Raw genomic sequence first — 12,493 nt, 5'->3', positions numbered from 1 at the left:
CCACATTTCAAGTGCTCAGTAACCATATGTGGCTGGTAGTTACAGTGTTGTACAGTTCAAGTCTACAGAGTTGGAACAAATTCTTAGTATCTGGATGGATGGACAGATAAAAAAATATTTATCTCCTATAAATTGGATTTGGTTAGTGTAATAACTGATTATGAACACCCAATAATATGATCATCTTTATAGATATCAAACCTGGAATTTTTTGTTCATTGGAAAGTTAATTGGAGGACATAAGCTGGAAATATTAGGTGGATGGAACTTTTACGATCTGGTGCCCTCAGTAGTTGTATTGTGTAATTGCACTTATTTTTATTATATATACATGCTCATACTTCTGAAAAATTTCAGTGTATGTCTATAACTTGTAGCATAAATGCAGTTCCAACTACAATGAAGATTTTGTGCTACAGCTAGAGAAGGAATTGGTCCAAGCCCGACTGAGTGAAGCTGAGTCTCAGTGTGCACTAAAGGAAATGCAGGATAAAGTTCTGGATATAGAAAAGGTAAGAACAACATAAATGCTTTCATTCCGAAATTAGAGGGGACATGTGATAGATATTTGTTAAGTACTTACTGAGCAGTGAAATTGGACTTGGTGTTTTTGCACATCAAAAATCTTACATATTATAAGAGAGGAAAGGAAAAAAATACATGATTCCCAGTTATTCTTTGTTGTTGCCATACTACTCAAAGTGCCATATTTAGGGTAAAAATGGAGGTTAGAGCCCTTTTAGAGGAAAACAACCAGGATAATTTTGAGATGAATAATGTTTAAATGTCGGAGAAGAGAAACTTAGGGGATAGAAATTAACCATCGTCAAGATGAATAGTACTTACAGCATTTAGAATCACCAGACTGCAGCTGGTACAGTATCTCCCAGACTTCTCGTTTCCGAAATTCTGGGAGAAGTGGGACAATTTGAACTGTAGCAGTCTACAAGTTAGTAATATTACCTCTTGGCCGTTGGCCCAGTACTAACCCTTTTTGTTTTGTTTTTTAGTATATAAAATATGCTGAAAGCATTTGTCTTAAGCACATTTCAATTAATGTAATTAAACAGAAGGCAACAACTTCTAGAAGAATTAGATTTAACTACAAAAAACTCGCCATATATTTGTTAAATTAATTTATGGAATACTTTTTGGGTCAATCCAGACCATAGTGTATTTTTTAATTTAAAGCCTGTGCTAAACACAAGTGAAAAGAACTAAAAAATCACATTGGTAGTTTTTTTAAAAAATGAAAATTACCATTTTTATCCCTATAGTATATAAATACATCATGTTGCTTTTATCCAAATAAAAGGTAAATTTCAAAAAAAAAAAAAATCCACTGTGAAATTTACATTCTGACTAAGCACAAAAGTACACAAATATTAGGTCTAATCAGAAATTTCAGCTGACAAGTGAACATTTTTACTTTGAAAATATGTAGATCTGAGATATAGAAGTGAATATTTTGATTGGAACACATTGCAAATATACCTTGTTTTCATGTAAAAATAATTTTTTTAAAGAAAAAAAAGAAATTAACCATCATCTTCAAATATTATAATACCTTCATCTGCAAGAGGTGTAGAAAATAGACCAATACATAAACATTTCAGCGAAAATTTCATCTGAGTGTAACTGTTACAGCTTTCCAAGCTGCAGAAAACCACCTCCGAATATATAGGAAGATCTTAGCTGGAGGTGTACTTACAGAAGCTAACTTGATTTTAGGTTTCTTATAACCCTCAGACTTGAGAGTCTCTGTTCCAAATAACAAACTCTGAATCTCTGTTTTCTCATCTATAAAATCATAGATGATTTGGGCTCTGTGTTGCGTTTGTTTATTTGGCCTTTAGGTAGTATCTAGCCATTGAGTCAAAAACTCATAAATAATGGACATGAAAGATACCCTCAAATTGTTCTTTACTGTTTCTTAATGAAATAGAATAGGGTATAACTACAATCAATAGTGGAATAATTTTGCTAGAAATCTACTTGCTATTTTTATATTATTTTTGGAAAACTTATTCTCCTGTTTGCTGAGAAAGAAGCCGGCAAGAATGCTGTAAAAATTGCCTAATTGAGAGTATTCTGGGCTCCATGATTTAGGTAAGAATCTGGATCTTTTAGTTTTGAATATTTGGTAGAAAGAAATGTCCTTGGGTCCAATTTAAAAATAAATTTTTTAAGTTGCTTTGTTGGTATTCATGTTATAGAGTAGAAAGGAAATTGGAAGGTTTCATGCTTCCTATGGTTAATTTCTTCATGCAAGATACTTTTTTTAATGCATATACAGTAAATTTCTGGTTTTCAATTGAGAAAATATTTCAAGTCCATCATAAAAATGTGTAGTTGACAAGAATAACTTTATTCCATCATCTCTGTGGGCTGAAATCTTCATGAAATATTTCAGAGATAGAAAATTTCATGGACTCAGGACTTGAAATTTCAATAGTACTTCAGTTTACCTAAGGAGCTTTTACTAGGGCCTAATTTAGGATTCTTTGGTCATTCCCCAGAGCAGTTTAATATGGCAACCCTATATCCTGTGGTGGGTCTTTCAGCATGGTAGGAGATTAATCTAAATCTTGTACCCTTGAAGCAAATATTTAGGTCACCTTGGTGCTTATTTCTTGAATATTGATATAAACAGTGACTAATATACAGATATTTTACACTCCCTTTTCAAAATGATATGCTGAGAAAATATAACAAAACAGATTTTGGATTATTCTCTTCCATAAATCTTTAAAATATAAATGATGTTCATGCTTTGTAGTTCTAATCAGAGGTTAGTATGTTCACTGCCGTATTGAAAAACATTTTGAATCCTGTTGCTCCATAATTCTGATTAATATTTTATTAAACAAAACAGAGTTAGACTTTCTGTGTCCTCAGCATTAAGTACAGTTACCCTTATACCTTCCTGGTGGGAATGTAAAACGTGCAACTGCTTTGGAAAAGTTTGACAGTTTCTTAAAAGTTAAATGTAGAATTACCATCTGATCCAGCATCTCTGCTCTTTCATATATACTCAAGAGAGTTAAAAACATATATCCACACAAAAACTTTTACATAAATGTTCATAGCAGTGTTATTCATAGTAACCCCAAAGTGGAAACAACCCACATTTCCATCAACTGATGAACGTGTAAATAAAATGTGGTATATCTGTACCATGGAATATTATTTGGCAATAAAAAAATGAAACTTGAAAACATGCTAAGTGAAAGAAGCTAGTCATAAAAGGCCATGTATTTTATGATTCCATTTATATGAAATGTTCAGAATAGGCAAATTCATAGAGACATAGATTAGTGGTTGCCAGGGGCTGGGGGTAGGGGAAACGTAGAGTGACTGCTAATGTTATAGGGTTTCTTTTGGGGTGATTTAAATGTTCTGAAATTAGTTTGTGATGTTGGTTGCACAACCCTGTGAATACTCTTAAAAACCACTGACTAGGGACTTCCCTGGTGGTGCAATGGTTAAGAATCCACCTGCCAATGCAGGGGACATGGGTTTGAGCCCTGATCCGGGAGGATCCCACATGCCGCAGAGCAACTAAGCCCGTGCACCACAACTGCTGAGCCCGCGTGCTGCAACTACTGAAACCTGCGCGCCTAGAGCCCATGCTCCGCAACAAGAGAAGCTACCGCAATGAGAAGCCTGCACACCGCAACGAAGAGTAGCCCCTGCTTGCTGCAACTAGAGAAATGCCATGTGCAGCAATGAAGACCCAACGCAGCCAAAAATAAATTAATTAATTAAAAAAACAAAACAAAACAAAACCCACTGACTAGTGTTCATTAAGAGGGTAAGTTTTATAGTTTGTGAATTATATCTCAATAAAATTGTATAAAATTAAGTACAATTACATATGGGAGAAAACAGCTCATTATTTTGCTATATTTTATTGTTATATATGCTGTATTTTATTCTTTAAATTTAAAAAAATCCCCAATTAAATTTTCTCTTGCTTTAGAGAAACAACTCCTTTCCTGATGAGAATAACATTGCAAGGCTTCAGGAGGAACTCATTGCTGTGAAACTGAGAGAGGCAGAAGCTATTATGGGTTTAAAAGAACTTAGACAACAAGTCAAGGATTTAGAGGAACACTGGCAGGTATGTCAAAATATTTTGTGTGCTTTAAAAAAGAAAGGTAAAACCTGAATATCCATTTTGTGTGAATTTGAAGTAGTTAATGACCAACACTAGGATCTGAGTTTGAAGTGAGAAAGACCCTGTTTAATATACAGAACTGAGAGCTTTTATAAATTGAAAGTACCTTTAAGCTTTTTCTCCCTTTCTGATTCTTATAAGTAAATAAAAGATAAAATAGAGATCAAGTCATATTTTTGTTGTGTTGGTATACCATTGTGATTTGTGTAACTTTCTCTAAAGAACTAAAAGAAAATACTTCTTTATATAGTACTTATTTCTTCTCCTGTTGATATTAAATTCATTGGTCAGTATGAAACATCAGAAGGGTGACATCAATATAAATTTGTTTATGAATTTGTAACTTCTTTTGAAAATGGTTTTCCCACAAAATAAAACAGACATTTAGTTAGTTATATGCCCACAAATTTATTCACATATGAGGGAAACTATTGATAAGTAGCAAAAAAAAAAAAAAAAAACCCAGAATCTATAAGACAGAAGGGAGAGAGGAAAGAAAAAAAAAACGACACATCTTTTCAGAATAGTGATCTTGGTATGAATTTGGGATGGGGGATGCATCTAGCAAAGACTGAAGTCATTCCTTTATGTTGCCATGGCTTTTTTTTTTTTTAAGAAGTATCAGGTGGCATTAGAAATTAGAAACAAATGAAACAAAACTGTCCTTCACCACAGATATTTTGAGAACACTGCTCTTCTAATATTGTTTCCTTAATTCATGAAGGGCCCAATTTTCCCCTTTTCTTGGGATTTCATTACAAAATAATGCAAAAATCTCTCAGAAAAAAAATTGGGGTGAAAAATGTATTCTTTACAATAATTAATCCACAATATAAAAAAAATTTGAACTATATCTGAGTTTATATCCCAGATCTGCCACTTACTGGCTGTGTGACCTTTCTGAAGTTACTTACTCACCATTTCCATTTTCCTACCTCTATATTGAAAATAATAGTGTTTAACTTTTAAGATTTTCTGGGGATTAAATAAAATGATTCATATAAAGTGCCTTATACAGTACTGGGCCTGAAATAAGTGCTTCGTTAAGTTGGCTCTTACTGTAATACTGGGAATATTTGTTGCGATCTAATTTTTTATATTTCAGCGCCACTTAGCTCGTACTACTGGGAGATGGAAAGACCCACCTAAGAAAAATGCTGTGAATGAGTTACAAGATGAACTGATGACCATTCGACTTAGAGAAGCTGAAACACAGGCAGAAATAAAAGAAATAAAACAAAGGATGATGGAAATGGAAACACAGGTATAACGGGAAAGCCTAATAGCTTTAAAAAATACTGTTAGCCCATTAAAAGTTTATGCACAAATTGTATCATCCTTAGAACAGAGCCAAAAGGTGGACAGATGAAACTATCTAGACTGCAGTTTTCTAGCCCAGATAAAAAGGGCTAAAACTGTATTCCTTGACAGCGGAGATTTGATATCTTCTTTGGCTCTTTCAACAAAGTTTAAACAAGTCATAAAACTCTATATGACTTTGTTTCGTTGTTGTACAACCTGAAAGGGAATACTCACGTTGAGCAAAATTTCTTAACCTCAACAATATTAACATTTGGGACCAGTTAATTCTTTATTGTGAGACTGGGCTGTGCACTGTAGTATGTTTAGCAGCATCCCTGGCCTCTCTACGAACTTCCGTATCCCTCTACCCTCTACTCAGTAGCACCACGCCCCTGCCACATTGTGATGGCCGAGAGCATCTCCACACATTGCCAAATGTCCCCTGGGGGGCAAAATTGCCCCTGGTTGAGAACCACTGATGTAGAATATAATGTGAATGATGCTTCCTAAAGTTGTGTAATGTGGTGACTCTGAGCAGTCATTTCCAAAATTACACTTCTTTCTTCTCAAGTCCCCTTTTCTCTAATAAATCTTATCTCAAATATGCTTGACTTAAGATCTGCAAAGTCCTTTTTATGTAATCCATTTACATTATAAAAGTACCTTTGGTACATTTGGTTTTTATGTGGTACATCTGTGTGGACTATATTCTTTATTCTCTGTAATGTTATTCAGTTTTCAAAATACTTATTCAGTCAGTAGGGGGCATAGTTAACTCATATATCATTCTGTATACTTACTGCAAAATGATTATCCCAAACACACTCATACATAGAGAGAACAAACTGATGTTCATCAGAGGGGAGAAGGATTGGGGTTGGGAGAAATAGGTAAAGGGGATTAAAAGGTACAAACTTCCAATTATAAAATAGTTTTCATGGGGATATAATATACAGCATAGGGAATATTGTCAATAATATTGCAATAACTTTGGACAGTGATGTTATCAGACTTACTGTGGTGATCAATTTGCAATGTATATAAATGCCATACCATATGGCATTTATATGTCACTACGTTGTATACCTGTAACTAATATGTCAACTATGCCTCAATAAAAAAATTAAAAATACATAGAAGATATTAAAAAAAATGATTATCCCAACTTGAACATGGTAACGTGGATATGTAAATCCTTTAGATTAAATATATCTTGTTTTACATTGTTCAAAGTTATTTTCTTGTATTCATTGTAATTAAAAATAACAGTAAGATTATGAAAAGTAGAAGTCCAGCTTTGTGACGGTAAGTTTTATTTTTATAATCAGATTTTATCTCAGTATAGATATTAAAGACGCAAATACAACTTTTAAGCCAGTGTTCAGGATTTATTTCAGAGTGACTGTAGGTAAATGGATCAAACTCAGCAAATGTGGTTTTGGGAACTTGTGACTACAAAGCAGTATGCAGCCATCAAAGATCTTACACTTGAGAAATCAGGCATGCACAAACTGTATTTAATATAAGTCACTATATGAGATAATCAAGGTTAACTAAATTTACTGTGGTAATCATTTCGTAATATATGTAAGTCAAGTTATTATGCTGTACACCTTAGACTTATACAGTGCTATATGTTAATTATATCTCAGTACAGCTGGAAGCAATATATAATTCAGAAATTTGTAAGTAGAGAGTTAGATAGAAATTTCTATGGAGAATAGGACAGGACAGTTAATTCCAACTTGGTGGTTTGGAGAAAGGCTTCCTAAGGAATCTGTATTTTGCACTGTGCCTGACTAATGAGCGTGGCTCCTAAATGTCAGTGCATGTACTGGTGATGACCCATGAAGTTTTCTCATTGCAAAGTGAGGAAAATAAATACAGATAGTGTCGTGTGATGTTAATGCTGTATTAGTCATCTAAAGAATATTACATCAAACACCCATGTATCCAGCATCCAGATTAAGACATAGGTCCTTGATGATACATGTAGCTCCAGTTCTTTCATTTTAATGACTTTTAGAAAAGTCCTTGGTTTATGGAGCCACTTTCCTCTTCGTACCGATTTTTGCTATTACACACAGGGCTGCTCTGAGCATTCTTGCATGTTTTCTTGTGTATATCTCTAAGAATTTCTTTAGTACAGGGGTTCTTATCTTTTTTGTGTGCCATGAACCCCTTTGGCAGTCTGAAACCTATGGACCCCATCTCAAAATAATGTTTTTTAATGCATAAAATACATAGGATTCCAAAGAAAACCAGTAATATTGAGGTACAGTTATCAAAATGCTAAAGAACAAGTTTGTAATATGGAATGCAGACACAGAGACATACACAACATATTCCCATTGCAGGAATCAGGTTTTCATAATTTAGATTTTTTTGTACCTAAATTAGATTGTACTATAATTTTCCTTGTGGGGGAGACTTTTATCTGGTTTTGGCACCAAGGTAAGCTGGGTGAATGAGTTGGGTTGTATTTAACTTTTTCTGTTCTCAGAAGTTTTATGTAAGATTGAAATTACCCATTACTTGAATATTTGCTGGAATTCATTCCATTTTTTGGGGGGCCAGGCGGTATGTGGGATCTTAGTTTCTCGACCAGGGATTGAACCTGTGCCCCCTCCAGTGGAAGCACGGATCACTGGACCACCAGGGAAGTCCCTGGAATTCATTCCTTTAAACAGTCTTATCTTTTTGTTTTGTTTTGTGGGTGTAATAATTATTGATCCTAGTTGTTGAAGGGTTATAGATCTTTTCAGGTTTTCTGTTTCTTCTTGAGTCTGGTGCTGTAAGAGGTGGTAAACTTCTTCCAGAATTTTTAAGAAAAGAAAGAAGGCACAAATAAACACTATTAGGAATGAGAAAAAGGGACATAAATATAGATCCAGTGAAAATATTTTTTAAAAACATGCTCTGAACAAGTTTAAGTGATACATTTGAAATTTGAGTATTTAGATGAAATGGGCAGTTTCCTAGGGAAATATAATTTGACTTGATGTGATTTTTGCTTTGTTTTTTTCTTGAGCTTCTGGGACCTGTGAATTTGTGACTGCCATGAAATTTGGAAATTTCTTGGTCATTATTTCATCACATATTTCTTCTCCCACACTCTCTTCTTCAGGGATTCCACTTACACTTATGTTAGATTGTTTGATGTTGTCCAGCAACTGTTGGATGCTCTATTCTTTTCCCTCCCATTATTTTTTCTCTTTGTATTTCAGTTTCTATTGACTGACATATTTCTCTTGATTTATCACTAAGTGTACTGATTCTTTCCTCCAATTTGTGAGTTGTCTGATGAGCTGTTGAAGGCATTCTTTACACCTGTTACTGTGTTTTTTACTTCTAGTATTTCTGTTTAATTCTTATAGTTTTCATTTCTTTGCTGATATTACCTATCTGATGTTGCATATTTTTCACCTTTCCCATAGACCCCTTATTTTAAATTCCCTGTCAGATAATTTCAATATCTGTGTCATATATGAGGCTGGTTCTGTTGATTGCTTTGTCTCTTGGAAGTGTTTTTTCTTTTACCTTTTCCTATGCTGTGTAATTTTTTGTTGAAAACTAGTTGTGTATCTTGTGTAGGACAGTAGACTAAGGTAAATAGTTTCTTGCCTGGAAATGGGTACATCTTTCCTTCTACTAGGTCTTTAATGTGGGGGATTTGAGTTAATATAGTCAGGAGTTGGGCTGGTTTGAGGTTTGTTGTTTCTGTGGTTACCCTCATTGCACCACGGGCTTCAAATTCCTCTAGCAATATCTTATTTTTAGATCAGGGGCTGGTTTGCCAAAGGGTTTTCTTAACATCTTTAGGTCTTCCCTTTGTACAGTACTTCAGGGGAGGTCAGTCCCCAGCAGTATTCCACTGTTACTTGTTACAGGAAATGGAGGGTCAGAGAACACTTCTGCCCTATTGTTCTGATAAAGCCTTAGTCTTAGGCTGCATCATGTCCCTGGATCTGGGGTGTTTGGCCTCATTAGTGCTCCTGTCCTACCCCCAAGCTATAGTCCTGCCCCTCCCCCAGATGCACTGGTTTTCCCTGTGCCCCAGAGACAACAATATTTGTTGTCCTGCTCCAAGCAGATTAAACCTTTTGTTCTGTAGAGATAAGCAAGGATTAGTGCCCCTCACATATCAGCTGCTTTCCCCCTCCCTGCGGCCTGTACCATGGAGATCTCTTTCTCAGGACTCTCACCAGTCTTTTTTGTGTGTACCTGTTGGGGTCCATGAGGGAAAAGTGTGTAAGAGTTTGTGCACTCTGTTCTCCCCACGGGCTCCACACTCTCTAGCCAGCCCACACTTGAGCTCCACCAATTCAGTGTTTATTCTAGCTGAATTATTCTTAACAGCTTCTAGCAGCATCTGCCCTGTCTCTTAGATTTTGAGCTAGTTGGTTGTCCTGTGACCTCACCTCTCTGGGTTCAACATTGGTCATGAACTTAGAGTTTGGCTGGCTTTTTTTTTTTTTAATTGAAAAGGTGGAAGCAATGTTCTTTCTGATTCTCTACATCCCCAATCAGAAATAGAAAGTCTTTATTCTGATGTATTTGAAATTATTTTATTTTGTATTCTGTTTCTTCTTTCTTTCCATGTGTTTTCTTCCTTTCTTGCTTTTTATTGGATTTAGTTTTTTCTTTCTCCTTCTATTAGTTTGACTTTTATAATTCCTTTTCTTTTTTATTAGTGTTTATTACCTGAAGAAAAAAAAATAGGAAGAAAATGCTTGCCTGACTGAACAAAGTCTAAAGTTAGTAATTATCTCTGTCATTCTTCCAAACTATATAAGGGCCTTAGAATAACTCATGTGTTCTTCTTACATCTTACGATTATTGTAATTTTTTTATATCTCCAAATTCCTAGGCATTATTATTGTTTTATGGAGTCAGTACTCCTGTGGCTTTGTCTACTTGCATGCCAATTTTTTGCTCTCTTCTTACTTTTATCACAGTTTCTTTCCAGTTTCGATCATGAGTTGTAAACTCTCTCACTTTCTTAAAATAAATGTACTTTTCTCTCACTCTTGTATGTTGTTAGCTGAGTATACTTTTATAGGATGAATTTTTTTTTAAGCACTACCAATTTTTCCTGTTGAGATGTCTGCTGGATATTTCACTTTCCGCCTTCACAGATACTCAGTTTTTCCCTTAATTTGCCTCTTCTTTTCTTTAGCATTTTGTAAGTTTTGTTATAATGTATTTTGATGAGGCTTTATTTATGTTGATATTTATCCTGTTTGGGACTAGTCGTGCTTCCTGAGCTGTAGATTCATATGTAGTAGTTGTTGTAAAAGATTCCCAGCTATTACCATCTTCTTAGGCCATCGTGTCTCACTTTTTTTTCTGCAGCGCCTGTTAGGTATATTTTATCCGGCAACACCTAATAGGTGTATTTTATACCCCCTTATTCTCTTTTCTGTGTCTCAACATCTTCTGGGACACTAATTGTTTCTTCAGTGTGTCTAATCTCCTGTTTAACCCTTATATTGAATTTTTAACAGCCCTGTCTGTTAATTTTAAAAATTATATTTGGTTATTTTTCAAATTTGCTGAATTTTTTTTGACAGTGACCTGTTCTTTGTTTATGTTTTTGCTTCCTCTTTTTATGTCTATGTCTAATAATTTTAAACATAAACTATTTTGTATAAAGTCCTTATGTGATTATTTTACTATCTAGAGTTCTTAAAAATCTATTCTTGCTATTTATTTATTTTTTTGTCTACCATTTCTCACTCATAGTCAATTCTTGGATTTTGTTTATGTGTGAGTGTTTTGTTTTGTAATTTTGGATCGTGGAATGGTATTCAGGGGTGTAGGGAGGAGTTTTGTCTGTGGGAATTCTTTGCAGCTTATGTTGAAGGTGTGTCCCTCTGAAGTATAGTTATTTGTCTTAATGGTAGGAGGTAAGACAGTAAAAAGAGGTTGTGGAACATTCTGAATACAGTACTAAGAAGTTCACTCTTAATTTTGTAGACAGACAGTGTTCATTGATTGAAAGTGAGAAAGAAGGGGGTGACGTAGAGGATGGTCTTAGGAAGGAGGCATTTCTTCTGTGAGTCAGGAAGGTGAGTAGTGAAGATGAAGAAACCTGGAAGTGGTAGAAAGTTTTAGAGCTTAAATCTATTGGATGATCCAGATTTTAAAATTAAAACAGGAGGCAGGATCATTTTCATAGAGTGAGATAGAATAGGTTTAATAATAGTAACAACTGAGTATTTATTAAATGTCTTAAATTTCAGGCATTAGGTGAGAACTCCTTCCATAAACTTTTCTCACATAATTCTCAAAACACAGCCTTAAAAGACAAGCAGTAATATCTACGGTTCTATCAGTGTACTATAATTTGATGGCATTAGTTAACTTGACCAAAGTTGAAGAACGGTTAAATGAAGAGCCTAATTTTGCCTGTCTTTGGTTGTGAAAATCCATACTGTTTCTTTCAGGCCTCTAATAGAGTGATTTAGGGTTGAGAGAATTCAAGCTGGGTCAGGCCTGAATGTGAAAACTACCTCGTGTCAGTAAATTCAAGATCTATAACAAGATCCTGTTGTACAGCACAGGGAACTATATTCAATATCCTGTAATAAACCATAATGGAAAAGAATATGAAAAAGAATACATATATAAAAAACTGAATCACTTTGCTGTACACCGGAAACTAAAACTACATTGTAAATCAACTATATACTTCAATAAAAATAAATAAATAAATGAAAGATCTATTTTTTTATCATGTCCTATATTTATAATACACTAAGCAGCTAGCATGTATTGAGTTCTTACTATATATTAAGCTCTGTTAACATGTATTATCTCATTTAATTCTAAAGACAACCAAATGAGAAATAGATAATATTTTTACATACATTTTTCAAATGAGGAAATAGAAACTAGGTATTAACTAATTTGCTTACTCACCAAATAGCAAGCCAGAATTCAAAACCAGTCCATCCTCCATAAAAACAGACTGTGCTATGTACATTTTAGGAGTGTAGAAGTTCATGT

The 12,493-nt window shown here is 34.4% G+C and overlaps 1 protein-coding gene across 6 annotated transcripts in view; it reads left to right on the top strand.

Moving 5' to 3' along the window:
• Window positions 1-12,493, top strand: part of EVI5 (ecotropic viral integration site 5) — a 223,668-nt gene that overhangs the window by 143,870 nt on the left and 67,305 nt on the right. For 5 of the 6 annotated variants that reach the window (XM_059926358.1, XM_059926347.1, XM_059926331.1 and 2 more), the window contains 3 exons: window positions 378-512; window positions 3,983-4,123; window positions 5,286-5,444. In XM_059926358.1, coding sequence (XP_059782341.1) covers window positions 378-512; window positions 3,983-4,123; window positions 5,286-5,444 — 435 coding nt within the window. The remainder of the gene's footprint in view (window positions 1-377; window positions 513-3,982; window positions 4,124-5,285; window positions 5,445-12,493) is intronic. The other variant, XM_059926351.1, reaches the window with a different exon arrangement.

This window comes from Balaenoptera ricei, chromosome 1 (assembly GCF_028023285.1).
Source record: "Balaenoptera ricei isolate mBalRic1 chromosome 1, mBalRic1.hap2, whole genome shotgun sequence".
NCBI classification, from domain to species: Eukaryota; Metazoa; Chordata; class Mammalia; order Artiodactyla; family Balaenopteridae; genus Balaenoptera; species Balaenoptera ricei.
Note: the sequence above shows the minus strand (reverse complement) of the source record. Positions and strands in the feature narration are given on the sequence as shown.